Genomic DNA, 27,980 nt, shown 5'->3' on the forward strand with positions numbered 1-27,980 from the left:
TTGGCCGTGGACAATCCCCCTTAAAATAAGGTCAGCACTTCAAAACAAACAACAGCTTCCACCAAACTAAGAAGATCAAAGATAGAACGCAAGCATATGAAATCGTTGGAAACGAGCACACCATATACCTTCAGCGGTAGGCTGGAGCTGGGGCATACATTGAAGAATTGGGCGCATGGGCTGCGCCTGGAGCTGGCCTGACCAAATTACCAGAATACATCTGGTTTGGGTCCTGGTAACCTGGCCCCATATGCCCCATTTGAGGCTGCTTTTCAACAGTCGCACGCTGGGTGCCATAGTAATCAGCTGAAGGATCCGACTGTTGTGGGGCCATGCTCCGGAGGTAGTAATCAACTGTTTGATCAATCCGTGGATGCTGGTTGCTGTAGTAGTCAGCCGTAGGATCCGGCCCCGGCAGGGCTGAACGCTCCGTGCTGTAATAATCCGACCGTGGAATTGTTTCAGGTTCCCTCCCTCTGAGGGCGGCCTGATACTGATACCTGTAGTCATATGGCCACAAATCAAGTAGCAAGATGGGGAATTACGGTGGGATTTTTACAGCAAAATTCCTCACTCATTCAAATCAATTAAAATACCTCTTTTTTTTTCCTTTCGAGTAGGTGATGAGCCAGATCATTAAAACATTGTGGCAATGGGAATATAGCCCATCACCTACATGCTTGACACGATGTGGATGGAGTGCTTGATACCAATAATCCAAAAAGTTAAATGAGTACAGGCACATGAGTTGAGAATCAACCTGCCATGCAGCTCGTGCTGTGGTGCAGCTGGGTTCTGAGGCAAGTACACCTGACGGGGATCTGGTGGATAATATAGGTCGGCAACCGGGGGAGCATTGCGGGTCTCTGCAGCTGGTGGGAGGTGTGCTGGGTGATGCACAACAGTTCCATACTGGTCACTAGGAGGAAGGCCCGGCAAAGCATTCCGAGGCAGCTGAATGACTGGTGGGAGCCGTGCGGCATATATTGTTGCTCTGAAATGGTCATGCTGCGTTGGTGGAAGCCGTCGATCATCTACAGCTGGGGCAACTGCTGGTTGGTAAGGCTCGTGTGGAGGAAATCGTGCTGGTGCCATGCGGTGATTGTCCACAACTGGTGGAGCTGCCATTCTATATGGATCCTGTGGAGGTAGCAGCCGTGCCAGTGCTGAATGTCCATCCACAGCTGGTAGTGGTGCTGTTATGAATGGCCCCTGTGGAGGCAGCAGTTGTGGCGGTGCTGGGTGTCGATTGGCCACTGCTGGAGGCACAGGTGCCATCTGATGTGTAGGAATCAGTTGAAACAATGATGATAGCTTCTCAACCTGCAATTATCTCGTTATGTTAAAATTTTAAAATTAAAATTTTTTTTTTTTTTAAAAAAAAAAAAAGGACGAATAAGAAGAAGAAGAAAGAAATAAAATATAATAAAATAAGGCAACGAAACACTCCATGTCAGATATTTCATTTTATTTTTGATAAACAGAACCAAGAAATGAAAACCTCATGGATGAGAATGATATCATGTTCCTTCCAAATGTTCGTTTCAATTGAAAGGGTTGGAAATCGATAATTACCTGTTGAGGGTCGAGCTCTGGCATAAATTTCTTCCCCCGGTAATTCTCCTGGATAGCGTGTCTGAAAACACTCTCAGGCACAGGCAAGCAATCCTTTGCAATGCTGAATCTTACCTGCAAAAGACAAGCTCCTCTGTAAACCCAGCCACATATGGGTGTAACCGACCACATGCATATACATACACAAACACAAGTACACCATAGCACAAACATTCAACCAGCTCCTTGTAGCACATGTACAACTTAGCGCATGATGGTGCAGCCCCATTACCAAGCCAGTGAGATCTCAACAACCGAATCGCATAGACATGGACGAGTACGCCTACAAGAATATTAGGGAAGAAAGGGAGAGAACTTCATTGATATCAAAATACTTCTCTTACAGAAAACATCAAGAAAAACACTTAGAAATTTTGTAATGACTAACACTCCTACACCCTCTCCTTTTATAGACCCTAAATAAATATTTAATTAAAATCCTCCCAAGTAAGAGAGTGATTTCAAATTAATCATCATTTATTTCAAACCAATCTAATCTACTAAGGTGGTAAAAGCCTAATAATAGTAAAAGCAAAACATAGAAAGTAATCGTAATACATCTCTAAATCAGCCCCAAATCTTCAATCACATTTTAAAATCAGCCCCCATAACTCCCACACAAATTGTAAATTGCGATCCTTGATTTAGGCTCCCAAATCTGTAAATAAACAGCCCAAAAATCAGCACATGTTGGGCCCTACGGTGGGCTATGGGCCTACATGTTTTTAGGTCCCACAGTGGGCCTAAGTGGGCTGCACTCTACATGGGCCTGGATGGCTCACGTGGCAATGATGAGCACTTGCTGATTGAAAGTAGCTCAGTTGGTGCACTAAAAATGGTTAGTGGCACGTGTGCCACAACTGAATAGCCCGGTGTGTACCATAACAAGGATAGGCAAGCCAAAGGTGTTTGTAGGAACAACAAATCTTCTCTAGTGGTCCCAAAACAGGGAGTTGTTCTCGCTTTTCTTAGGTTGTCTCCAAGATAAAACTAAACAAACTATGGTCAAGTTGCTTGATCTGGACAAGCTTGTCCTCAACTAAACTTTTATTGCCACCAAATGGGCCATTTGGATGGAGACATGGACATCTATGTCAAGTGCATTTGGCTGCGTCATTGTCCGATGGACAAGGGCTTCCATTTGGAAGGGAAAGGGCTGCCATAAATTTGAATATTGTGCTGTCACCCAAAAGGGGCAACATGTGCAGTAGCTCACGTCTTCAACATATGCTCCTCTACAGTACAATCTTCAGGAAAAAGCTCTCAAAGGTGTTATACAAATGCAAAATCTCAACATCCATGGGTGCCCTTATCCATGCAGCCAAACACAACATCATAGCAACCATATCCAAACTTTAAATCTCAGGCATGGACATCTGTTTTGAGTGAGCTTTTCACACATCCCAACGACCCCTTAGAACCCAGTTTGGTTGCCATCCAAAATTCATTATTTTTTATTTCCGCCACTTCCACAAGTCAACAATCCTTATCTGCATGTTTGGTGGCACTTTCAAACAACAATTGTTTTCTTAGAACAATAAATAGGGCATTTTTAGTGCCGCACATAAAAGAGCATGACAGCTATTTTTACTTCCAAAAATAATTGTTTCTGCCTTCATCATGCCTATCTCTTATGATTTCGATATGCTCTCTCACTAGATCCCTCCCTCTTCAAGATTCTCTCTGGTTGTCGACCTTACCCTCTCACACAAGCCCACTAGTGTGTATACACAGCAGCTCAGGTACACGTCACACGTCCCATACATCCTAGATGTACAAGATCCAATCTATCCATCAGAGGGGTGCCATTTTGTAGAGAGATGTTGTGCCCCGAGAATCAGGTGGGTGGTCAGTTGGGTTACAGCTAATGAAAGGAAAAGTACATCTGAAGAAAAATGTTTCTAACCTGTCCACCATTGTCTTAATATCATAGCACGTTCTTGGAAAAGGAAATGGTTTAGTAGAGTTATCTCTTGGGCAACCACATACACCAGGTAGATAAATGGTCCGCATTTAGAAATGCAATCCAACAGAATTAAGGTAGTGGAGACAATATGGTAGAGCCGGTAATACCAGAACATGGTGGAGAGATTTTTGCATTGTCAATGGGGGTCCTTGACGCTTTTGGGCCATGCAGTGAATACCACATATATTAAAAATCACACCATTAGTTTCTATCCATAAATCATCTTCATTTTTTCTTTCTCTTTTTTGAAAGATAATGAAGATTTTATTAATAAAGCAAAAAAAATTACAAAAAAAGGGACGCCGAGGAGGCGACCCGAACACTGCCCAAGAAAAGCAAGATTACAATACCTCAGCTTAGGAACACAAGAGGCCCATTCAATGATCAACGTCCTGACTTGATCAAACGTGCCTTCCACTGATTTCCTCTCATTATTGAAACATCTTGCAATAAAGATGTTTCAACAACCCATTCAATGATCGCAAACTCGGTAAGCCCGCCCCCCCTTCATACACCACCTCCACGGATAAGGGAATAGAATGATCTAACCAGGAAAGACCCCGATGTATCAACCTTCCAAATCATCTTATCAGAATTAGTGATAGACGGAACATAAAGGTGGATGAGATCTAAAAGAGTCACAAACTCGCCGACTTCCTCATCAAGAAGAAACCACCTACAAGGGGGTTCCCAACAAATCACCCCCACCAATGCAAGAGAAACAACCCGCCACCACAATGGATGGGTCCAGAGCCAAACGGAAGATTTTGGGAAAACCAATTTTAAAGGAGATTCCCCCACCAACACATCTTCCTAAAACCAAATCATTTCACCATTCTCGAAGGAGAAGTCAAAACCTTCCAAGAACGCCAACTTCACAGAAGAGACTCTTCCACAGAGCCGAGGCTCTGTAGAGGGAAGAATCCCTTGTCCACCACTCTCCTTACGAACACCCGTACTTACTTTTCACCACTGTCTTCCATAGTACCCCATCTTCCTCCCTAAATCTCCAAAGCCATTTGCCCAATAAAGCTAAATTCATGGTTTTAAGATCCTTAATGCTCGCTCCTCCCTCATCATTTGAATTGCAAACCTCGTTCCAACTCATCAAATGCAATTTCTTCTTATCCTTCACTCCTTGCCACAAGAAGTCTCATCTCAATTTCTCAAGCCTTGAGAGCACCAAAGTTAGACATTTGAAAAGCGACATGAAATACAAAGGGAGATTTCACAAAGCCACTTTGACGAGACTAATATGGCCATAGGCGAAAGATATCTGCTTTTCCATCTTGCAAGTTTCCTCTCGAATCTTTCAACTACCTTGTCCCAAAGATGTTTGGTTAGTTTTCCGATGGAGACGGAGGCCCACGAACATAGCTAGGAGAGTACAAGTCACACACCCAAAACTACAAACTAGATGGTCCACCTCATTAAGATCCATTCGCACCCCCAAACATTTTTCTTTTAGCAATGTTGATTGTAAGGTCGGACACCACCTTGAAGCAACGGATAACGGTTCTCGATCTATCCACCATGTCAGAAGATGCCTCACAAAAAAGAAGAGCGTCAACTACAAATTGAAGGTGAGAGATGGGAGACATCAATCCCGTCACCTTGAAGCCATTTGTGAATCCCTCCTGCCCTTTGTCAATCATTCTCCCCAAAGCCTCAACCACCATGAGAAAGAGAAACGAAGACAAAGGGTGTCCTTGGCAAAGGCCCCTTGAGCTTTTGAAGAAACCATTAGGGGAGCCGTTTAGAAGAACTGAGGAGCAAACCGACCCCACACAATCGCGGATCAATCGCCGCCACTTCCTACCACAACCCATGCGATGAGTCATACCACAACCCATCCAATCAACATGGTTGTATGCCTTTTCAATATCCAATTTACACACAATACCTTTAGAACCCTCTCGAGACACTCATGGTCTATCAAGGCACAATCCAAAATTTGACAGCCAGAGGCAAAGGCACTTTGATTATCGGAAATGGCGCTTCCTATCACCTTCTACAACCAGGACACAGGCACCTATGCCAAGATTATGGAAGGCTCTCCTAAAAGGTTGATTGGCCTAAAATCCCTTAGATTTCGCATCGGAAACCTTTGGGATTAGGGCAATAACGGAAACCCCAAGATCGTTCGATAAGCAAGGCCTCTCAAAGAATTTTGACATAAAGTTCATAACATTGACCTTCACCACCTCTCAAAAAACTCGGAAAAAAGCCATCGGAATCCATCTAGGCCCGAGGCTTTATCTCCACCCAAGGAGTCAACGACGATTTTGACCTCTTCCTCCGAGAAGGGAGATTGAAGTGAAGCAGCTTCTTCGGCCAAAAAGCATTTTTGAAAGACAAGATGTCTAATGTAGGTCTTCTCCACTCCTCCCCCGAGAGCAACTTATAGAAGCGAACAATTTCATCAGAGATACGGTCTTTAACTTCAATCCGAGTCTTGTTATCCACTATGCTACTAATTTTACTTATCCTTTCGTGAGCACTAGCAATATTGTGGAAGTACTTTGTATTTTTATCGCCCTATGTCTCCACTTAATTTCATCTTCCTGCACCCTAGTTGCATAGTCTCTGAGGCAGGACAACTAACCACTTGCTCACCCAACTCGAAACTGATGTGAAAATGCTCATGCATTAATCACCCCCGGTGAGGAGCCTCGAACACGAGACCTCCCGCTCTAATACCACTTTAATGCAAGACAACTAACCACTTGTTCCAAAAGCTCGAACTGATGGAGCGTGGCGAATCAATCCCTTTATCTCATATCCCAAATATCCCAGGCCCCACATCCCATGGGTTAGGTCCTCGGCCAAAACCCCCTCGTGGGCCCCACATCACATGGGTTCCGCCTCACACGAGCCACAGACCCCAAGTGTGCCCCTGCATCTCACGGGCCACCCCACTTGAGCCCGGTGTGAAAATGACCTGCATTAGTCTTGGATAAGCCCAACCCAATTGGTTGATTCTTCGGGGGATAGCATACCTTCTTTAGCTTTGACATCAAAAGCCTGTAGCTCCCACTCCGATAAAATCCATGTCGTCTCCTCTTCTCTTTTCCCGAGCTTCCCTTTCTTCTAAGGTTTAATTAATTGTTTTTTAAAAGTTTTAGCTTGTTACATATCTTAAATCCCACAAAACTCTCTACATTGAAGGAAGCCCACCAATCCTTAACTTTCTGGGAAAAGCCTTCCACTTAATGCCAATACAACTCAAATCTAAAAGGTTTTGAACCCCAGTTTTCCTCATCAACAGCTAGCAAAATAGGGCAATGATCTGAGGTTTTTTTGGCAAGGCTCGTTGAGATATAAGAGGAAATCCATCAATCCGGCACTGGGAGACAAGGAAGCGATCTAATCTAGACATAGTGAGTCTCGCTTAACCATTGGACCAAGTGAATTTCCCTCCTTCGAAAGGCAAAGTCTATAAAAGCTCATGGGTCTCAATCCAATCTAAGTAAGGCACACATGCTTCCCGACACCCTTCGTCCATTGAACCTTGCACGGGTATTCAACAGTTCTTCCCAAAGCTCATCTCTTCTATCATCCCTGCTAGCCCCATAGACTAAAGTATGCAACAACTAATTGCCTGAAGATGTCCTTTAGCACCACAGAAACAGAAAATGCTCCTCCCCACCAATCCTCCTTAGCCCAAATGAATGTTATCCCAAGCGACAACCAATCCCCAAAACCTACCCAAGGCCTCTATGGCCACCCAATCCGCATTTGGAACTCCCCATAGAGTTCCTAATAACTTCTTATTGAAATTTTGCAGCTTTGTTTTTTGGAGTGTAACCAGTTGGGCCTAATATCTCCTATAGACAACTTTAATGTCCTTTTTCTGCTTTAATCCCGATCCACGCAGTAATTGTTGATAGTGTTGATACGTCTTAAATCTGTAAAATCAACAAGTCTGTCGATGACAGGTTCGATGACATCAAGCAAATTTTGATGCCATCGAAGTCGGCTCAACGCCATCGGTAAAATCCAAAATTTAGCGAATTGGTTACTAGACACTTTTGGTGCACTGCTCGATGGCATCAAAGGCCTGCTCGATGCCATCGGTAAAATCCAGAATTTTCATGTTTAGTCGCTAGAACATTTTGGTCATTAGTTTGATGCCATCGAAGTCCCATCGAACGTATACGCAGAGTTGCGTATCTGCGGGATTTGTTTCCCTTTTTTATTGTGATTCTCATAGGGGCTATATATAGGGGTGTAATCGGGATCAGAGGGTATCTCAAGGCTTTCTAATTCGTTCCTAGGGTTTTCAAGGGCTTGTAAGGGGAGATTCGAGGCTTGTTCGAATCGGGTCGTTCCTAGGGTTTTCAAGGGCTTGTAAGGGGAGATTCGAGGCTTGTTCGAATCGGGTATTCTCTCCATCTCTTGTATTTTCCGCTTTCATAGTGATATCTGTCGCTTTGTGCTGTGTTTTTTCTCGTAAGGGTTTTTCCACGTTAAATTCGGAGTCTTTGTGATTGTGCTATTGGAATAATTTGCTTCATTCATTTCTGTGTTTCCGTGGTCCCCCAATAGTAACATCATTTTTAATGCATTCGATTTGAATTGGTGCTTTCTCCGTCACGATTATTGTGAGGGCTTCCCGCCCTCCTCACATTCTAGGATAAACTTCATTTGGGATCAGACCTACCCCATCTTCCCTTTCTGCCTCCCCCTTCCATGCCCCCTACATTGTAGTTAACAGTTGATGACCAGCTTAGCAGCCCCATGCTGCTCCTAAAAGCTCTTATGGCTCGTTTAGGGGATCTCGAGCTGCTCATTGCTCAACCTCGCTCCTCCACAAATTGAAACAGGGAGTAATAATCTTCCACCTGATCGCCAAATGATAACCCAATCAACCTTCTGAAATAGCCCAAAGCTTCCCTGATCCATCTCTTTTCTTTCACCACCTCCACCAAAATCTCCCAACTTGGAGTTGGCCTGTTCTCGAGCATCTTGATGTGTTGCACCCTGGATTGTGGCACACTGGCCGTAGCTGCAATTACCTAGAGAGGAGCGACTTCAAGAATGTCCCTTTCCCTGTCATCCAAGCAACCCTCACCTTGCGGCCTTGACTCTCTTACCTAAAACAGTTCCACTAGAGTTTGCTCCTCAAAAGCCTCGAGCTCGCTCCTGAGCATTACAACAATCCAAACAGATGTTAAATTAACATTATTAGCCAGAAGCAAGGAGTTTTCCTCCTTAGAAGTCATGGAGTAATTGTGAGTAAGTTCTAAAAATATAACGTGATCTCAAAATCCAAATAAAAAAGGGTCACCACAAGTGCCTTGGAATGCACTCGTACCAGATTATCCTTTAAATCCACACAAAAACGGACACCCTCATGCACAAGCTTAAGACAAGTTTTGCTTGGGATACATGTCAACTCAAGCAGCTTATCTAGGACACGTGTCGCAGAAGAATCGGGCACAGTTGGCTCCGAGCCTAGAGGATCAATTTTTGACTCAGCAGTTGACCCGCACCACATCCCCCTATCAAGCAACCCCTGCTCCGAAGGACTCAAAACTTGATGGCTCTGACTCGAGCCTTCTTTCTTTGATCATCTTCAGTTTAAAAGAATGAAATTGGACCAGTGACCTTTTTTTCTATCCTTGCGCTGAAAGTCACTAGATGGGCCAAAGTCATCTGATATATGTTTCTTTTGAACCATCTTGAATCCACTGCAATAGTTAACTAGATGGATAGTTGGTTATTCACATTCCACATGGATGGGGAGAGATGGTTGTACCATGTTCCACTAGTCCTGCCATTGTCATCTCCAGAGGATAAAGCTCCATGTGATATTTGCAACTTTGCTAGCAAAAGACATGCTCTCCATTCACACATCTACACACACATAGGTATCAACCTAGCGCGATTGTGGGACAACTAATCATACATAAGATTGGCCCTAGTCCATATGACTTGGCAAAAGAGCAAAGCAGTCAAATGATTTGGTGAACTATCCCATGTGAAGAAAAAAATAACAATTTGAAAAAACTTGTCACCAATCCATATTCTTCGTAACTCTAGCACATTCAATGAGTGGGCCTGCCAGCTTCTCTCACCAGGTCATCTGCAATCTGGAATCCATCACAATCGGATGTATCATCTACGTACTAGGAGGGCACTACGTGGTGCATGTAAAGTTGTATGTGTTGAGTGTGTGTATGGGGCTAAGGAGCCTCTTATCTTGACCAAGCATTAAGTGCAAGAGAGATTTGCAGCGAAATGCCAAGATACGGCCTAAAGGAGTTAGGCAAATATTTAGCTGAATGTAGAATGTGAAACTGAATTTCAATTTCTAGAAATTGGGCCATGGCCTAAATATCTTAAATGTATGGGTGTAGCACAGGAAAGATATGAGGCCATGGCCTAAATATCTTCTAGATTGGAATATCCTAGCTCAACAAAAAATATGAGAGGTAACAATGAAATTTTATTGAAGACCGCGAAAGCAGGAAAAAATACAAAGATCAAAAAGAAAACCAAGAGGGCAAATCAGCGAGCTTAGCCTATTTAACATATATATATATATATATAACACATTCTGAAACCGCAGATGTAACCAAACGAATAGTATCCAAAACCGAGCAATCCTTGTTTTGAAAGCAATGATGGTTACGAGCCCTCCAAATAAACCAAAAAATACCGGTCAAAACGAGTCTCCTATTGGCTTTCCATGACTTTCCCATACCACTCCCATGCCGAGCCCACAATAACTGATCAACCAACTTCGGCATCACCCATGAGATATGGAAAATGCGGAGGAAGTGCTCCCAAACTTGTTGGGCGAAAGGCACAATGAAGGAAGAGATGGTCAACAGATTCTACTTCCCTCGTGCACACGAGGCATATGTTCAGAAGGATGAGAGACCTTTGAAGGTTATATATTGATAGAACTCTTTTCCAGCACACAAGACAAACAAACGCCACTATCCTCAGTGGAGCGCCATACAACCAATGGAAATCAGGGAAAGAATACGATTGAATGGAGTGCGAAGAATGAAGCTGAAGGAGCACCCATAGAACGAGCGCACAAAGAAACAACCAGAAGCATGAACTTTCCAAATCAAAGAGTCTCATCTTGAATCGAGAGAATGGTAAGGTTCAACAATTTGAGAAGAGAGAAGCTCATCCAACTCCTCATCCGACAAATTCCGCTGAAAAAGTGGGGACCAAATTACAACACCGCCAAGATGAGAACATTGATCCACCATGATGAACCAGTCAGGAACAAGCCTAGCCATACCGGGGAAAAGATCATAAAGTGGAATATCTCCACACCAAAAGCGAATACGGTCGCCAAAAGTACCCGTACGAAAGAGATGATCAATAGCGGAGATGGCCTTCCATATATGAGAAGTACGATAAAGCGAAGATGATTTTATACCCCAACTGCAAGGTTGAACATCGTATTTGGAAACAATAATCTCTCCACATCATCCCACTCTCAAATGTGAATCTCCAATTCCATTTGCCAGGGAGAGCAACATTCATCAAAATCAAGACGTTTCAAACCAGCCCTTCCCTACGCTATTGACTTACAAACCTCCTCCTGTTTGAGCAAATGAAACTTGGTAGAATCCCTGGTTCCTTCCCCAAAAAAAAATAAAAAAATCCCTTCTCAATTTCTCTAATCCATCCAAAACAAACTTAGGACACTTGAAAATAGACATAAAATAAATCAGCATGTTGAGTCAAGCAGGCCCCCAAAGAAAGATATTTATGCTTCCACCTGAAAAGGCTCACTCTATTCTTTCGACCACTTGGTCCCAAAGATGCTTGGCCAGCTTGCCAATACACAGCGGTAACCCAAGGTAAGTTGAGGGAAAGGACCCCGGTTTGCATCCAAAAACAACAGCCAACTGACGAAGGTTATCTTGAAGGACATGGACACCCAACATTTCACCTTTGGAAACGTTAATGTTCAGCCCAAAAAGTACTTCAAAACACTCCACTACCTTGCGAAGATTGTCGACCGAAGCGATGCCTGCATCACAAAATAGAATCGTGTCATCCGCGTACTGAAGGTGGCTAATTTTCACCCCTTAATTTGCGACCTTGAACCCACTAATAAGACCATTTTTCCTCCACTTTAACAAGTATCATACTTAGTGCTTGCCTGATAACCGCAAAAAGGTAGAAAGACAAAGGATCACCCTATCTAATACCCCGAGAAAATTTAAAGCAAACAAAAAGGGGCCTCGTCTCATTAACCAAAGTAGAGGAGGGAGAGCAAATACAAGCTTGCATCCACCCTAGCTATTCGGTTCTACATCAAATCCTATCAAACATATAATCTAAAAGAACTACAAATCAATATGATCGTAGGCTTTCTCGATATCCAACTTGCAAACAATACCTCCAATGCCTTGTATGTGTCTAAAGTCTTAAGGCCCTGGAAGAATTCATATTCTTATCTCCCTCCTGAGCCATAAGGCCCTAGAATGCTGATGACACTTGATTTCTTCTCCTTTAAAGAAGGAAGCGAACTTAGCCTTCAAATCAGCCCTCTCCACTCTTTTGACTTTCGACAACTGATCGCCTTCTTCCTTGAGATCCATTCGTGTATTTGTGCCAACATTTCGACCCCCAGGACCTCTTTTTTCCAAAATTTGATCTTCTCCTTAAGCTGCCTAAGCTTCAATCCCAATTTGAACCCTACGTATCCCGTAACTTGAAAAGACGACCACCAAACCGATATGAGATCATGGAAGCCATCAATTCCTAACAACGACAATTCAAACCTGAAGGAACGAGGACCCCAACTATCTTCCTTGACCTCGAGAAAAATAGGCCGCATTCAAAGAAACCCAATCAATGTTCGAGATACCCCATATGGAAGGTGTACCTTTATCAATCGAATTCAACTTGGTCTTTTAAAAAAAAAAAAAGAGATAACTGCAAATTTATTGAAGAGAAAAAAAACTTACAAAAGGAAAAGGGAAAAAAATGCAACAGAAACGATCTGCTGAGATAGCAGAATGCTCCTAGACACCCAGAAAAGACAAATCGACCCTCTTTAAACCATTAACATTAACAGCCCAATCGATAACCAGCTTTTTAGCCTTAAAACCTACTATCCTACCAGAGGACGACCGATCATTGAAACACCTATCATTCCATTCTTCCCACACCGCCCACTAGATGGCAAGGATAACGCCAGATGATAGAGTTAATTCTTCCAAGCTTAAAACCATTCCAATCGGATAACATCTTCGCTGCAGACTTTGGCGTGCACCAACTGACCGAAAATTGCTGGCAGATGTCTTCAAGAATAGATGAGATGAAAGGGCAATGAACCAGTAAATGGTTCACTAATTCTGCGTTACGCATACAACAAAGACAAACGTTAACCAGCTGCAAGCCTCTCTTAGACAAGTTATCTGTAGTGAGGATCCTATCACGACTTGCCAGCCATCCGAAGCAAATCTATTTAGGCGGGGCCTTGTACTTCCAAATGAATGAGGGGACTTCACTCGTGAGCCGCACAGTAGGATAGATTGTTGTGTAAAGAGACTAAACAGAAAATGAAGTTGTTTTCTCGAGAGGCCAAACAATACTATCAGACTGAGAATTGATAGTCTTAACTTGGGAGATACATTTCAGAAGCTCCATATATTCATCAGTTTCACTTTAAGTTAGATTTCTAAAGCATCTAACATCCCAAATTGACTGATCGAGCATAGAAGAGCAGCACCTGTTAATATATATATATATATATATATATATATATATATATATATATATATATATATTTCTGTCGGGAGCAAGCTTGTATATCTGAGGGAATAGAGTCTTAAAGGGATTGTCACCACACCAGATATCTTCCCAGAACTTGATGGAGGCGCCATTACCCAATTCAAATCTACTTTTAGAACAGACAGGGTCTTTCGCTTTCAAAATACCCCTCCATATGTGGGAAGCCTTGTAATAGGAAGATTGTTTCGGCCACCAACCACCGTGGGATGCCCCATATTTGCCCCTAAAAATTGAGGTCCACAAGGCTTCCTTTTCGGAAGCAAATCTCCAGGTCCACTTCCCCAACAATGCTAGATTCATGAGCCTCAAATTCTTCACATTTGTGCCACCCTCACTGAACAGTTTGCACATTCATTCCATTCAAGCAAATGGAACTTCCTCTGATTTTCCTTGCCAAACCATAGGAAATCCCTTCTAATTTTGTCGATGCTCCTAATAACCAACCCGGGGCTGGAGAACAACGACATAAAATAAAGAGGAAGGCTAGAAAGGGCTGATTTTATGAGGGTCAGTCTCCCACCAAGGGACAAGTACCGGCATTTCCAGGAAGCCAGACACTTGTGGAATTTGCTAATGACCCTGTCCCACATGTGTTTAGGCAGAGGGCCAATGCAAAGAGGCAGCCCAACAAATTATGTTGGAAAGGACTCTACTCGACAACCCAAAGTGTCGGCGTATCTTTGTAAGTTGTGGATGGGGACGTTAACTCCAAGCAGTTTGGACTTAACAAAATTGATTGTAAGGCCCAAGACAGCTTCAAAACAGCGGATAGCAATAAAGAGATGATCGATTTTCTCTTGTGATGCCTCTAAAAAAAAAAAAAGAGTATCATCTGTGAACTAGATATGAGTGAGAAGGACACAGCCAATCCTGGCACTGATATGCCATGCTCTTGTCCTTTTTTCAACATTTGGGAAAGCGCCTCTACCACAATAAGAAATAGATAGGGAGAGAGGATCTCCTTGGCGCGGGCCTCTCGAACTCTTGAAAAAGCCTGCGGGAGAACCGTTGAGGATGATAGAGAAATGAGCCGAACTAATACAAGCGGCGATCCACCTTCTCCATTTGAGACCAAAGCCCATCCGAGTTAGCATGTATAACAAGAATTCCCAGTCTACGTGGTCATATGCCTTGGCAACATCCAATTTACAAAAAATCCCTCCGGACTTAGACCTGTGACGGGAGTGGAGAACTTCATTAGCAATAAGGGCTCCATCCATAATCTGCATTCCTTTAATGAAGGCATTCTGGTTGCTAGAAATGAGAAGTCCAATGACTTTAGAGAGATGAGCAAACAAAACTTTAGAAAGAATTTTATACAGACTCCCGATCAGGCTAATGGGTCTAAATTCAGAGAAAGAAGCAGCTCCCGCCACCTTAGGAATGAGCGAGATAAAGGTAGCTCCCAACCCCTTTGATAATCTGCTTCTATCGTGGAATTCCTGAATGAAAGAGAGAACATCGATCCTAACCGTTTGCCAGAATGTCTGGTAAAGGCTCATCAGACAGCCATCTGGACCAGGAGACTTGTCAGCGCCCAAAGCATCAATTGCCACCTTGACCTCGACTTCAGTGAACTGAGACTCCAATTGGTCGGCATCAGCAACCTGCAGGCAGCTGAAAGAAGTGTTATCTAATTTCGGCCTAGCCCAGTTCTCTGTCAACAAGAGAGTTTTGAAGTGAGATATCGCAAGTTCAGCAATTTCTTTTCTGTCCTCAACCCTGTTTTCCCTTATCGAAAACGCTGAGGATGGCTTTAGACTGAGAGTGCATGTTGGCCACAGTATGGAAGAACTTAGTGTTCTTATCCCCCTCAGCAATCCACTTGATTCTTGATTTAATCCTCCACGAGGATTCCTCTTCCTGAGCTTTACTTGAGAGCTCCTGAATTATAGAAATACGCCTGACCAGCATCTCTTTCGATAGTGGTCCCGATTCCGATTCAACGTCTATTGATTGGAGATCAGATAGAAGTACTTCGATGTCAGCCACTCTCTTTTGATTCTCCTCCCACCGCCATTCTTTGAGCTTAGACTTGAGAAATTTGAGTTTACATAATAATCGATGACTAGCGAACCCTTCCACCTAGAAAGACTGCCACCAAGCAATGATCTTCTGTCGAAGATCCTCCGACTGGAACCACGCAAAGTTAAATCTGAAAGGTTTCGGACCCCAATTCTCTTCGTCCTCGATTAAGAGGAGGGCAATGATCCGAAGTAGTGCGCGGCATGACACTTTGCTTAATTGTTGGGAAAGCCTCGATCCACTCCCGAGAGACAAGAAATCTATCGAGCCGAGATTGGATAGGATTAGCCCGCCCGTCTGACCAAGTGAATCTGGCGCCCAAAAGGGGTAAATCAATGAGTTGCTCTTGTTAAATCCATTCGGAAAAGCGCAGCATTCCGGAGGAAGACCGTCTACTTCTAGAGTGATCCTCCGTGAAACGAGTGACATTGAAGTCACCAACGACACACGATGGCCCCGAGAATGATTCTCTAGCCTGGGTGAGCTCTTCCCAAAAAGCAGACCTGAGAGAGTCATTGTTAGGCCCATAAATGACAATCAGCAAATATTTTATAAAAGAAGACTTATCTTGGAGAATAACTATCAACGAGAAGGTGCCAACTGAGGAGGAGAGAAGATCCCATTTGGATGATTTCCAAGCGATGAGGATCCCTCCCGAGCTACCCACCGCATCTAACGTTAAGAACTTTGCATCCCTTTCTTTCCATAGGGAAGCCAACAGATAATCTGGAAACCGAGAGACCTTCGTTTCTTGAAAACACACAACATCTGGCTTTTTTCTGCTAATGGATGCTTTAATCAGGCTCCTTTTGTGTTTAGAGCCCACTCCCCTGACATTCCACAAAATGATCTTCCTTGGCTCACTACACTTCCCCGAACTCCCTGACGCCTTGGTTTTGACGAAGAAGCCGCTATGAAGCCAAGACTCGCTTCTAAGCGTTGCAACTCACGACTACCTGTGATCTTAAGAGTTGTTTTGGTGAAGATCAACAGTTCTCAATAGGCCTGCCTCTATTTTCTATACATTGGAATAAAGCGACATAATCCTCCAATCTATCCCCGAAGGAGAGTCCAAGGGATCTCCCCACCTTTCCGATGGCTTCTCTGATCCATCGTTTCTTCTAAATTTTAGTCAGCAAATCAGCTCTGTTCGTGTCGGGCAGATGCAGATCTGTCTGTGAGTTGGCAATCATTTGCAAAGGTTCCGCCATAAGAATATGCGAGGGGTCGTTATCTTGGAAGAGAGTAAGGACCCATTTCTAAGGCATTTACAGGAGGAGATGAACAGGAATGAGAGGTAAGCGAGGAAGGCCATGACTCGAAATCGAACTGACTACAATCAGACAGAAGGCACACAACAGATTGAGCATCTTCGGGCCATGGGTGAGGCAATGAGGTGGGAGGAATGGAGGCTGTGATAGGTAAGGAACCCGAGGTCGGGAGGGAGAGAGAGCCATCCAGCGGGTCCGAAGGCATACTCGCATCACAACACGTATTACGCAAGAGGGGAAAATGAGGAATAGCCATCTGTCCTGAAGCCATACATGAGCGACGATCTAAGTTGTCCATGTGTTCCGTAAAAGAGACATATCTTGTCGAAGAAGAAGAAATCCTCCCACTCTCCTCTAACTCCACGCCACCCTCTATACGTGTCACAATATGAGAGGCTAACAGGTCTGGTCCTTACACAGGACTGCGAAGTGGCCGGATAAAGGGCGTATGTTGCTGGATAAGAGAGGACCTCTGAATTATCTTCTGGATACTCAGATGGCGGTAGTTCCTTCGATCGAGAATCGGTGTAATCGCCACGCGTCGAAGCCTCAGCGATACTCTTCTGTTGCTACAACGGACGAGGAGGCGAAGGAGCTGGAGGAGCGAGCAAAGACGTTAAGGTACCTCCACATGTCGCAGTAGGGAGAGAAGAGTAGACGTCTTGACTGGAAGCGGCAGGTGTACTGACAGAGTCCGGAATCGGTAGTCCACTGGAGCATGGAATGTGCTCCTTCCTCCTGAGAGGGTCAACGTAACATCATCTGCTCCGGCGAAGGACCTTCTCTGACTCTCCAAAGATCACCCCACCGAGGAACCGGATCGCCCTTTGCTTCCATGATGACCAGAAAGTCGAAACAGCGGTCTTCGACGATCACTTTCAATGATAACGACGGAGGAAGGCCCTTCCTTCTTCGGACTCTAACTCTTATCACACCGTCCTCCTCACCAAGCTTCGTCTTCTCGTCCAACTCTAAATACGATCCAAGATACACTGCAACAGAAATAAAAAATTCATCGAACCATATAGTTCCAGGGGAATTCCCCAAACTTGAATCCACACATTCTCCATGCCGAATATGGAGAACTCTTCCCACCTCATCACCCTTGCCACTGGTCCTAAATGAAGATGACCAGCCATTAATAACATCTCCGAGTTGATCCCAGGGCAGACCTTAATCCACAATTCGTTGTAACCCAGCGACTTGATGATGTAATTCCCTGGACGGAATCCTATAGTTTCTGATATCCAGTCCCTCACCTGAGACATAGAAGCACCTTCTTTACAAATAATGACCATTGACTCCTTGAGATCTTCCTTGATCCTACGAATGTGTCGGATCCACAGAGATGGGAACACCCATTTTCAAGCAAAAAGGGTACAGCATGGCAGGGAAGGTAGAGGGAGTAGGAGGCGCGACAAGCGAAGACACGCGAGAGGGGGGGGGGGGGGGGGGGGTTGATGACGTTGAAGTAGGACCTCTTTGAAGGACGGAGCCTCTGACGTAGGAGGTGGAGGTGGGAGTGGGGGAGGAAGGGGGAGGGAAGGCTTAGGACGGTAGACCTTAGGGGGAGGAGGTTTCTGAGAGGGAGGTAGAGTAGGCCCGAATCTGGCCCTCTAAACCAGAAGAGGGGACCCTGCGAATTTTACTGCATGTAGCATTGTAACTGCTCTTGCTAGTTCGGTCTCTGAGGACATCCGAACCAAAGCAAAGCCCCTGTAAATTCCTGTCTGCCGATCTCTAGGCATGACCACATCCATGACCGCACAAGCACGGCCAAAAATCCTTTCGATATGGAGGGGAAATCAGCCTTTCGAGAACCCTTTAACGAACAAGGTTGGAAAGGTAGCTCGTGTTCTGACAGCCGACGCCATAGAGACAGGCTTCCGGCGACTAACCTCCTTCCATTCGTAGTCGATCGATCCTGCAGCGTTCTCATCACCCAACACAGCATTCTTCAACTTTCTACTTGCCGCATCAGACCCTTCGCCTTTAGTCTTCCTGGATTCATCAGAGGATGAATCGCCCCAATGACGAGAATGCAGCACCCTCGCCATCGTCAATCTTTTACCGTTGTTGTTGTCATTGTCGAAGTCGTCGGCGTAATGTCAGCGTCTTCCGTCATGTAGGCTGAAATCATATCATGAGGGAACCCACAGCTTGGATTCGGCTATATTTCTCTGATTTACTCTGATGAGACTAACATTTAGCTTGGTCTTTCTCTTATAATTCAGCTTGGTCTTTTGAAGGAGGATGATATTAGCCTTCGACTTCCTGCACACTTTCTTGACTTGCGCTCGCTTGAGATTGCTACTAGCCCCCTTACATTCCAAGATAAGACTAACATTGGTTACTAGCTCTACCCGACCAGATCCTGTTGATGTCGCTGGATTTAGAAGAGGCATTGTAATTAATTGAGCATTCTAGGCTCATTAATTCCCTCCATCCTTTTGGTGATTTTTTAGCCTTTAAGAACTGCTCCTCAAGCATTCTTTGAGCTCCCTTCCCTTTAACAAACTGAACAAAGTCTTGAACATCTTCGTCATTCACCCTAAAAGACACCAATCATCCCTAAAACTCGTTCAAGGATGTCCTTAGACCATCTAATCTGAGCCTACGACAGAATAGGCTGAGCATTCACTGGATCCAGAGATTCACATATGAAAGCATCTTCTAGCTGGCAAAGAAGGCCCCAACTTTCCAGTCCTTTCGTGACACAGAGGGGTCAATCAGGGCCTCTTCCAACATTCGATCATCAGACGCATGATCAACTGCAAAAAGGGGACATGTCGAAATCGCTTCTATCGAATCTTTAGAAGTCGAATCTTCTTCATTGGCCAACAATTCTTTAGGGGCAAAGTCCCCTTCGCTACCAAAGTCGACCTCTCACTCCTCTAGGCTGTTGAGATTCGTAGAGTGGTCTTTCGAATCAGAAGAGGAATCACGTGTTGAAGCTGGAACGACAGAACCCCCACCTTTCCTCTGTTCTCCATCAGGATACTGACTGAGAAGAACATTACAGTCGAGAGTTTCCTTGCAAGGGATTTTGGCTTCTAAGTCGGTAGATTCGCACATGTTCAACTTAGAGTCTGCACATGTGGAAGGACACACGAGCGCGAGATGTAGGCAGGGGTCGTCGATACGTGTTGAAGTTAAAAACGTGTCAACCATTTCGGAATGACACGTGTGCGAAGGGAACGAGATATTTTGCGGCGGGTTTGAATTAACTGGCTTGGATGGATGCTCGGGTGAAGGCTTAGAGGGAGGATCATCGGGGGCACGAAGTTGTGACGTGGCCTGCGAACTTGGACCAACCGAACACGTGTCATGAAGTTGTTGCCGAAGCAACACTGCCTGCACAGGTGGCTCCTAGCCAACCAGAGAAAGGTTCTGGTTTGGGACTAAAGCTACGAGCTCGCCGAAGTACTACTCTCTCCCAACTCTTGCATCACATAGAGTTTAGAAACTCGAGATAATCATCATTCGATCCTCACCTACCCTTGACGATCGTGCTAGAGGTTGAGACGCATCCATTTTAAGATGTGGTAGGACACTGGAGCATGGACGAAGTACGGCTTCTTCCCCAATAATGTTGCTACTGACTCTCACCGGAGGAAAAGGTACCTCGCACTTGGCCCAAATTTCGCCCCACCTACTTGGAACGCCCCAACTTGCCTCCTTCTACACCCTTAGAATCAGTTATTCATCCTCCACCAGTATCTTGATCGAGTCAAGAATAGCCTTACTACACTTCTTCCTGATCCAATAGAGCTACTCCAACTTCGTCTCCATTTTCTGTCAAAGGATCGATAGCAGTCAGATCTCCCAGAGCTGAACCTAAAGCAATGAAAACATCTAGGAACCAAAGCTCCATCGAAATCCCCCAAATCAATATCCACGCCAACTCCCTGCCGAAGCGAGTGTTCTCCGACCATTTGTTTAGAGACCGAAATGGGCAATCGGGAAGCTGAACTCCTACCAATAACGCTTTATCATAGCAAGCTCCATCTCTAAAGTTCACCCAAATTTCATCATCAGCAACGGGTTTCACAAAAAAAATCCAATTCTGGAATGCCAAGGTCACGAAACCAAAAGACCAATTGCGATAATGTCACCTGCGGCATTGTTTCTGCTATGAGTGACCATTGAAGATTCGCCAGCGACTTACCAATAACCTTTGGTCTAACATGCACAACGGGATCACCTCCGACGGGATCCGCTTCTTTTTTGTTTTGTTCCTCTCTTTCGTTTTAATATAAATTTCGTATTTCTTCAAAAACAAAAAAAAAAAATTGGAGTATCGGTCTCCTGATGAAGATGAAAGGCTGCCTTTTGATTCCAACTAAAGCTGGGGACGGGACGAGTCGACTCGGCAAACTTGTTTAGACCCAACTCGACCTGAACCAAGTGGGTGAGTCGCTCCGAACCGAGTAGACTTCGCCCAATCCGAACTCAAACTGTGTCGAGTCCAAGTCACCCAATAACTCGACTCGACTCAACCCGAAATCTGACTCGGTACTGACTCAACTTGATCCAAAACCCGCCTTAACTCGAGTTCAGGTAGCGCGCGTGTGTGTGTGTGTATATAATTAGGGAAAAAAAAAAAAAAACACTAAATCTAATCTAACCTACCCACCGCACCCGACTGCCAACCACGACCACCAAGCCACCCTCCTCTATCCTCCACTCCCTCCCTCAATTCTCAGCCCAACAACCACCAGCTCGGCAACTCATCTCAACTGAGCAGCTTGTCCACACCCATCCGGCGCACTCGCTCGCCGCCAACTCACGACAGCGACCCAGCTCTCCAAATCAACTAATCAAGATAATTTTGTGTTCGAAAAGACTTCTATTTCATGATTTTCCGTATATTCTTGTGAAATACATCATGCTAGGGTATTCTAATTTGGGAGTTTTGTGAAATTGGGGTCGAGTAGGGTTGAATAGACAAATTAGAATGGATCAAGTGCTTGTATTTGCTCTAGGCTGGCTTAGGTGCAGCCGAGTTGGCTCGGGCTGAGCCATTTCTAAAACCTAAACCCTAAACACTAAAAAAAAAGTCAACTCGCCTTGACTTGGTCCCTGTGACCAGGTCAGACTCGGTCTGAGTTAGTCCAAGCCAGACTCGGACTCGAATCAGGTCAAGCATGCTGGACTCAATACCGAGTCGGGTCAGCCCTAACTCAATTTGACTAGACTCGATGCTCAGCTCTAGCTCCAATTGTTGCTGCCTCTCAGGGCCTTGGCTAATTTCCCGACAAGACTTCCTTGAAAGTTGGCGAGCCACTCTCTATCACTGAAGCTGTAATTGGTTGTCACACTAGTTCTGACTCTGTCTTGCCCGGGTTCCTGTCCGTACCTTTCTTGCTAGAACCTTTGCTTCCGTCCTGCTCAAACCTAGCCTCCTTATTTTTAACATCCAGGCCAAAACGAGCTCTCTGAACTTGAAGCTTTACCCCTCCAAAGCCTTCGTCGTTCAACATATCGATTGTGCATTCCACTTCATCGTCAGTACTCATCCTAACGAACGCGAATCCTCAATGCGATTTGTCTCTAGATTCTAGGGGAAATGGACATCCATCACAACTCCAGCACTCACAAAAATCATAGAAAAGTTAATGGGAAGCCGGCCATCCGGGAATCCGGCAACAAAGAACATCGAAAACTGCGAGTTCTTTTCCTAGCTCAACAAATTGGACAAACATTTAGTTGAATGCAGTGTGAAACGATGATTACATTCCTTTCATAAAAAGCTTGTTCAGACACTATCAACCAAACAGTATCCTGGAACAAATAGTAAAACATGGTGTCAACCTAACATCATTTCCAGATAAAATAAAATAAAAATAGAATTATCAAAAATATAATTTTTACATATGTTTTTTTTTCAGAAAATCATTTCAGAATTGTCAACCAACAGAGCCTCAAATTAGGTTTCTCACGAGTAACGTTTTCTAATATTGTTCAAGGCTTCTTGCTCATAGCACATGGAAAACACATTAGACATGAAACAAGATATCATGTAAGAAATTTGAGAATGTTGGAGACCACAAAGAAGCAAGCATCATCTAATTATATGAAGGATAATGTTCTCTAATCAAGTTCAAGGTTTCTTGCTCATAGCACATGGAATAAACATGACACGTATGAAATTAGTGGCCATGTAAGAAACTTGAAGTTCCCCCAAAAAAAAAAAAAAACTAACAGAAGCAACTACATCATCTAATCAATTTTTTCTTTTTAAAAGTTAAATCATCTTATCAAGTGATGATAATTGGAATGGGAAACACTAAGGCAGGTATTGGAAAATTGCCATATTTAAAAGGGATATACAAACCCAAGTAGGTAAATGTTCTACCAACAAACACCACAAATACAACACATTAACAACTCAAAGCTATTAAAAAAACAAAAAACTTGCCTGTGCAGGAAATGCCCCTCCAAAAGCAGCTGGTTCCAAACTATTCCCGCCATTGCTTATCGCCTTGTATATACCATAGAGAAGCTTGAGGTCAAAATCAAAAAGGAAAAGCTTTGTACCCGCCTTGATTTTCTCCACAACTTCCATTTTTCCCCTAGGTAGGCCAAAGACTCGGTATCGATAGCATTCTGGCTTCGTCATTTCACTGCACATGAAAATGAACCCAGTAGTCCTTTCACCAATATTTGCTTCATTGTTACTTATGCTACCATAAGCAGCAGGAACAGGGGTAGGGAGGGGAGCAGGAACAGGGGTGGGAACAGGGGCAGGAAGGCGAGCAGGAAGTGGAACCGGAACTGGAACGGGAACGGGAACAGGAAGATGAACATAATCAGCAGAATTAGCCCTGAAAGCATTATTTTTTTCAGGTCTCTTCCTCTTCTTGACTGCAGTTGCATGATTTCTAGATCGTGTTGTGGGCTTCTTACTATGCTTTCCTTTTCCCATGATCAGGACTGTAGATTTCAAATAACACAAGACAACATTAGAGCATATGACAAACATTCATATATTCAAATAACAAATCAAGTAAAAGCAAAGACCAGAAAGTAATTAGGAAGGTAAAGTTAAGGAAGACAGAATCCCAGCACAAAAATAGATTTTTCTTTTTCTTTTTCTTTTTATTTTTTCTTTTCTTTTCTTCTTCAATTTTCTTTTATTTTATGCTTTGCAAATTTCCAAAGTTAGAACTGGAGGGCAAATGATCCTATGCTTTTGGAATTTCTCACTTCTCCTATTTATTAGGGCCTTCTTTGTTTTTCATGCATATGATTGAACCATCTTAATGTACTCTCCCAATCAAATGACCTTATCCTTTATTATGTCCTTGCTAGTCTTCCCACGCATCTATCTCGACATCCTTACCTCTGCAATGTTCATTTCTTGCTCATGTTAGTTCCTAATTGCCTAACGTTTTGTCCAATATAGCCAGTCAAATAGCAATGCTATTAAAAAAATCCTAGGCGTTCAGCCGAGTATTGCTAAATCAGCATCACCAATCATATCATCAAAGCCTTGTCCACAGCTATTTGGGGTTGGCTTTAAGAATCTTATTTCGTCAGTCGATCCAATCTAAGGCCCGATCCTCGGTAAGCGAACAAGTCTCATATCCCTTCACCATCTCAATCCAAGTTTAACCAGTTAGCAATCTTTTAAAAACTTGGATATTCAACCAAGAATTGCTACGATTTTTATTTATTTATATTGAGGTTAATGGTGAGAATCTTGCTATTCAAGTTCAAATTGCCTCTCTTTGCTAAAGTTCTCTTCATAACTATCTCTTTCGATGGACTTTTTACAGTCCATGCATCATGCAGGTAGAAAGTTAGAACTGATTTCTGCATCTAATGACACATTATCAAGACATACTCTGAATTCTTGGCATTGAATAAGTCTCTTCCGATACCATTTCATTAGGAACTCCAAAAATCATCAACGGAAAAGCACAACAAAATTGTTAAAACTTATTAAAAATGACATAACTCAAAACTACCAGCAGAATAAAAGGCCAATACAGTTCCCCGTTTTGGAATACATACAACTTGTCAAAATCATAATCACTTGATCTGCCAATCAAATGCATTAGATATAGAGAGAGGGGATATTAGAGGTGGCCATTTGGAGCTCACTCTCCATTCAAATTACCGTTCTCTTTTATTTCCCTTATCACTTGGAAATAACATCTATGTTTTTGCGCTTAATAACTGATTGAGATTTATGAACTGGTTCCTTCAATTTCCAACAAATTGCATTGAATCCTTTTCTTCCTTTTGTGACCATTTGTGCATCACAGCATTTCTATTGTGTGTTGTACACAAGTCTATATCGATGGAGAAACAGCAAGCAAACCATTCTCACATCAGCAAATAAAAGTTAGAATCAAAATATTATTTTGGCCCTCTGAACGCTAGTTCCAATTTTATTGGAACTTGGAACAAGACTTGCATTCCTCCGCATAAGCTGCCATCACCATTTGCTTCTCATGACATCTGCAATGAGTGTGAATTTTCCTACATTTTTCAGTTGTGAACTGCTAGATTCCTATGGTTCTCAATATAATCTGAAACCAATTCAACTCAGCTGGGTCATCTCAGTTTCAGAGGGCAATGAAACAAGTCACTTAGGGCCCATTTGGATACCACCAAATCAGTTACTTTTTCTACTTACAGCAGTAGATGAGTAACTTGTTTGAGATAAGTATGTTTGGTTTAAGATCAATTATAAGTAACTTTTTTACTTAAAGATACTTAATCACTTCAGCTTAATAAGTAGAAACCAAGATAACTTGAGGCATAAGTAGCTTAAGTAACTTACAATCCGAACGCCCCCTAAACAAAACAAAAGTGAAGTGAAATGGACCCAAAAAAAAAAAAATGGTCCTCACACGTCTTACTGATTACAGTCACCAGGCACACTGCACTCCAAAACCACTATTTAAAACCATGACAATTCCTGTGACTACGTCGTGGTCACTCACAACTCCAATCTCTAACATACTCATTTCATTACAATTGAAAAAAAAAAAAAAAAAACCCTACTCTCACCCACATGAACTCATGACATCTCATAATAACCGTAATGCATTTTTTCAGTTAGGCGCCGGGCCAAGTCTTCCTGATTATTGTCCCCATGCTAATCGCACTCCACAACTGCTATTTAAAAACATGACCATTCCAATGTCTACATCGTGGCCGCTCACAATTCCAATCTGATGCATAACTATCTCATTATAGCAATTGAAAAACCATCTCATCATAGCAATTGAAAAAAAAAAAAAAAAACTAATCTCACCCTCATGAGCTCACCTACATCCCATGATATCGACAACAAGAATCATAGTATTTTTTTAGTTCAGTGCTAGGGCAAGTCATCCTGGTTATGGTCCCCGGGCAAGGCTTCCCAATTATGGTCCCCAGGCAAGTCAAACTCTGCAAACACTATCTAAAACCATGACCATTGCAATGTCTACATCATGCAAATCCACAGCTCCAATCTGACACATACCCATCTCATTATAGCATTTGAAGAAGGAAAAAAAAAAAAAACTAATCTTGCCCATATGAACTCACAACATCACATGGTATTCATAAAAGATGAGATGTTTCTTTCGTCCAACAGTTTTGATGTCAAAATCAGTATCATCTTTCCAATACCTATGAATATGGGTGCAATTCTATTAGACATCACTCCATAAGAGCACTCAAATACCCGATTTGGATTCATAATGCCAAATAGAACAAAAACCCAAACCAAACCAATCTGCAAAACCCTTCTTTGAGAGTGCATTTGGTTGCACCAAATATTTAACATTTGGTGAACCAAACTCATCCTAAAAGAAGGATTTTGCATATTGGTTTGGTTTAGGTTTTTATTCCATTTGACACCATGAATCCAAATTGGGTATTTGAGTGCTCAACAAATATCTGACATTTGGTGCAACCAAACTGACCCCAAACAATTAAGGATCGTTTGGATGCTTGTAAATGGGAGCAAGTTGTAAACGATTAACTGGGAAATCATTTACACTCTGCGGTTGGATGACCTTTTTTGCCTGTAAATCATTTACAGCTTACAGCATTTACCCCATCTCATTTACAGTAAAAAAGGTGGGATTTCATTTACAGGCTATCCAAACACAGACAATCATTAACCTGTAAATCATTTGCAGCTTACAGCCAAACAAGAGATGCTGTAAATGGTTTACACCTGTAAATCATTCACCACTTAAATCATCTGCAGCATCCAAACGACCCCTTAAAATCAAAAGCTCATAACTAAAAGCCCTTAAAATAATCTATTAAGAAAGACAAACTACGTGATCCTCGGTTACATGATCTTCTACAAGCTCAGCTCCCTCTTCCTTGTCAAACCATCGACCTGCTGGGCCCCACCATCGATTGACCATGCCCCAAAGACCCACTGGCTGTGGTCAACCTTAAGCCCCGCAAACAGACAGTTAAGAAACAGATAAATCAACGGTCCACATTACTCTCACATTAGGGCAAGAAAAAGAAAAAAAAAAAAACTATAGCCAGTACCTTCCACTCTGAAAAAACATATATACATATTGAAGCCTGCCCCATCACGGTGGGGGGGCCTCGGATCAACTGCCAAGATGCCCGGATAGTGGGCCCCACTTGTGGGCCCAAATGCAGTGCTAGATGACCGAATAACTACTTTTTGACAAAACCCCAACTTCCAGAAAACTCAAATGTTCGCAATTTTTTCAGTAAAATTCCAAAAAAAAAAAAAAAAACAACAACAACAATAACAAATAATCAAAACCCTAGAATGAAGAAAACCTAACCACGCGTAACGGAAAGCAGAAACGATACAGTGTCAGATTTCCGACATACACGAGTCCGGCGTTGCTTACAGTAACGGAAAATATCGGATTCCCAGCCTCGCTCTTTGCAACAGGGGGAAAAACGGCAAATGAAGAGAATGGAAAAGCTGAAGAGAAGGAGCTTAGGAAGTGGTAAGTGCTGCTGGAGTAAGAAATATCGGAAATCAACGACTGGGATAAGGAGCTTTCGGAAGACACTTATGGATGACTTCCACGTGTCAAGGCAAACTCCCGCTTTCACAAGTAGACTGTGTACTGGGTAATTCAGTACGCTCAAGCGTACTGAATAAACTCTGTGGGGCCTACCGTAAATTATATATTTCATCCACGCCGTCCATCTGTTTTAAAATATAATTTTAGTTAATCTCTCAAAAATTTAAGAATATATAAAATTCAAGTAGACCACGCCACAGGAAATAGTGTGAATTGAAACACTTACGGTTGAAAACTTCTCAAGGGCCATGGAAGTTTTGGGTCAAGCTGATATTTATTTTTTGTATG

At 43.2% G+C, this 27,980-nt stretch overlaps 1 protein-coding gene and 1 long non-coding RNA gene across 2 annotated transcripts; both read right to left on the reverse strand.

Moving 5' to 3' along the window:
• On the reverse strand, nt 1-27,731 carry LOC131239293 (leucine-rich repeat extensin-like protein 2). Its single transcript, XM_058236921.1, has 5 exons — nt 27,510-27,731; nt 23,075-23,589; nt 1,576-1,689; nt 761-1,323; nt 1-500 (listed from the first exon to the last, which is right to left on the reverse strand). The coding sequence occupies exons 2-5, from the start codon at nt 23,579-23,581 to the stop codon at nt 131-133; spliced, it is 1,554 nt and encodes a 517-aa protein (XP_058092904.1). The 5' UTR covers nt 23,582-23,589; nt 27,510-27,731; the 3' UTR covers nt 1-130.
• LOC131239294 (uncharacterized) lies at nt 23,810-27,434 on the reverse strand. The gene is made up of 2 exons (XR_009168116.1): nt 27,172-27,434; nt 23,810-27,067 (listed from the first exon to the last, which is right to left on the reverse strand). It is a non-coding gene; the product is annotated as an uncharacterized LOC131239294 (long non-coding RNA).
• Nucleotides 27,732-27,980: the final 249 nt, after the last annotated feature.

The sequence above is a fragment of the Magnolia sinica genome, chromosome 3, assembly GCF_029962835.1.
Source record: "Magnolia sinica isolate HGM2019 chromosome 3, MsV1, whole genome shotgun sequence".
In the NCBI taxonomy this organism is placed as follows: domain Eukaryota; kingdom Viridiplantae; phylum Streptophyta; class Magnoliopsida; order Magnoliales; family Magnoliaceae; genus Magnolia; species Magnolia sinica.

Bases quoted from the DNA above. Each gene is read 5' to 3' on its own strand.
- LOC131239293 (XM_058236921.1), bottom strand. From the start codon at position 23,581: ATGGGAAAAGGAAAGCATAGTAAGAAGCCCACAACACGATCTAGAAAT. The intron at 1,324-1,575 runs GTAATTATCGAT...AGATAATTGCAG, and splicing joins CAGAGCTCGACCCTCAACAG to GTTGAGAAGCTATCATCATT. The intron at 501-760 runs GTTGATTCTCAA...ATATGACTACAG, and splicing joins CAGCACGAGCTGCATGGCAG to GTATCAGTATCAGGCCGCCC.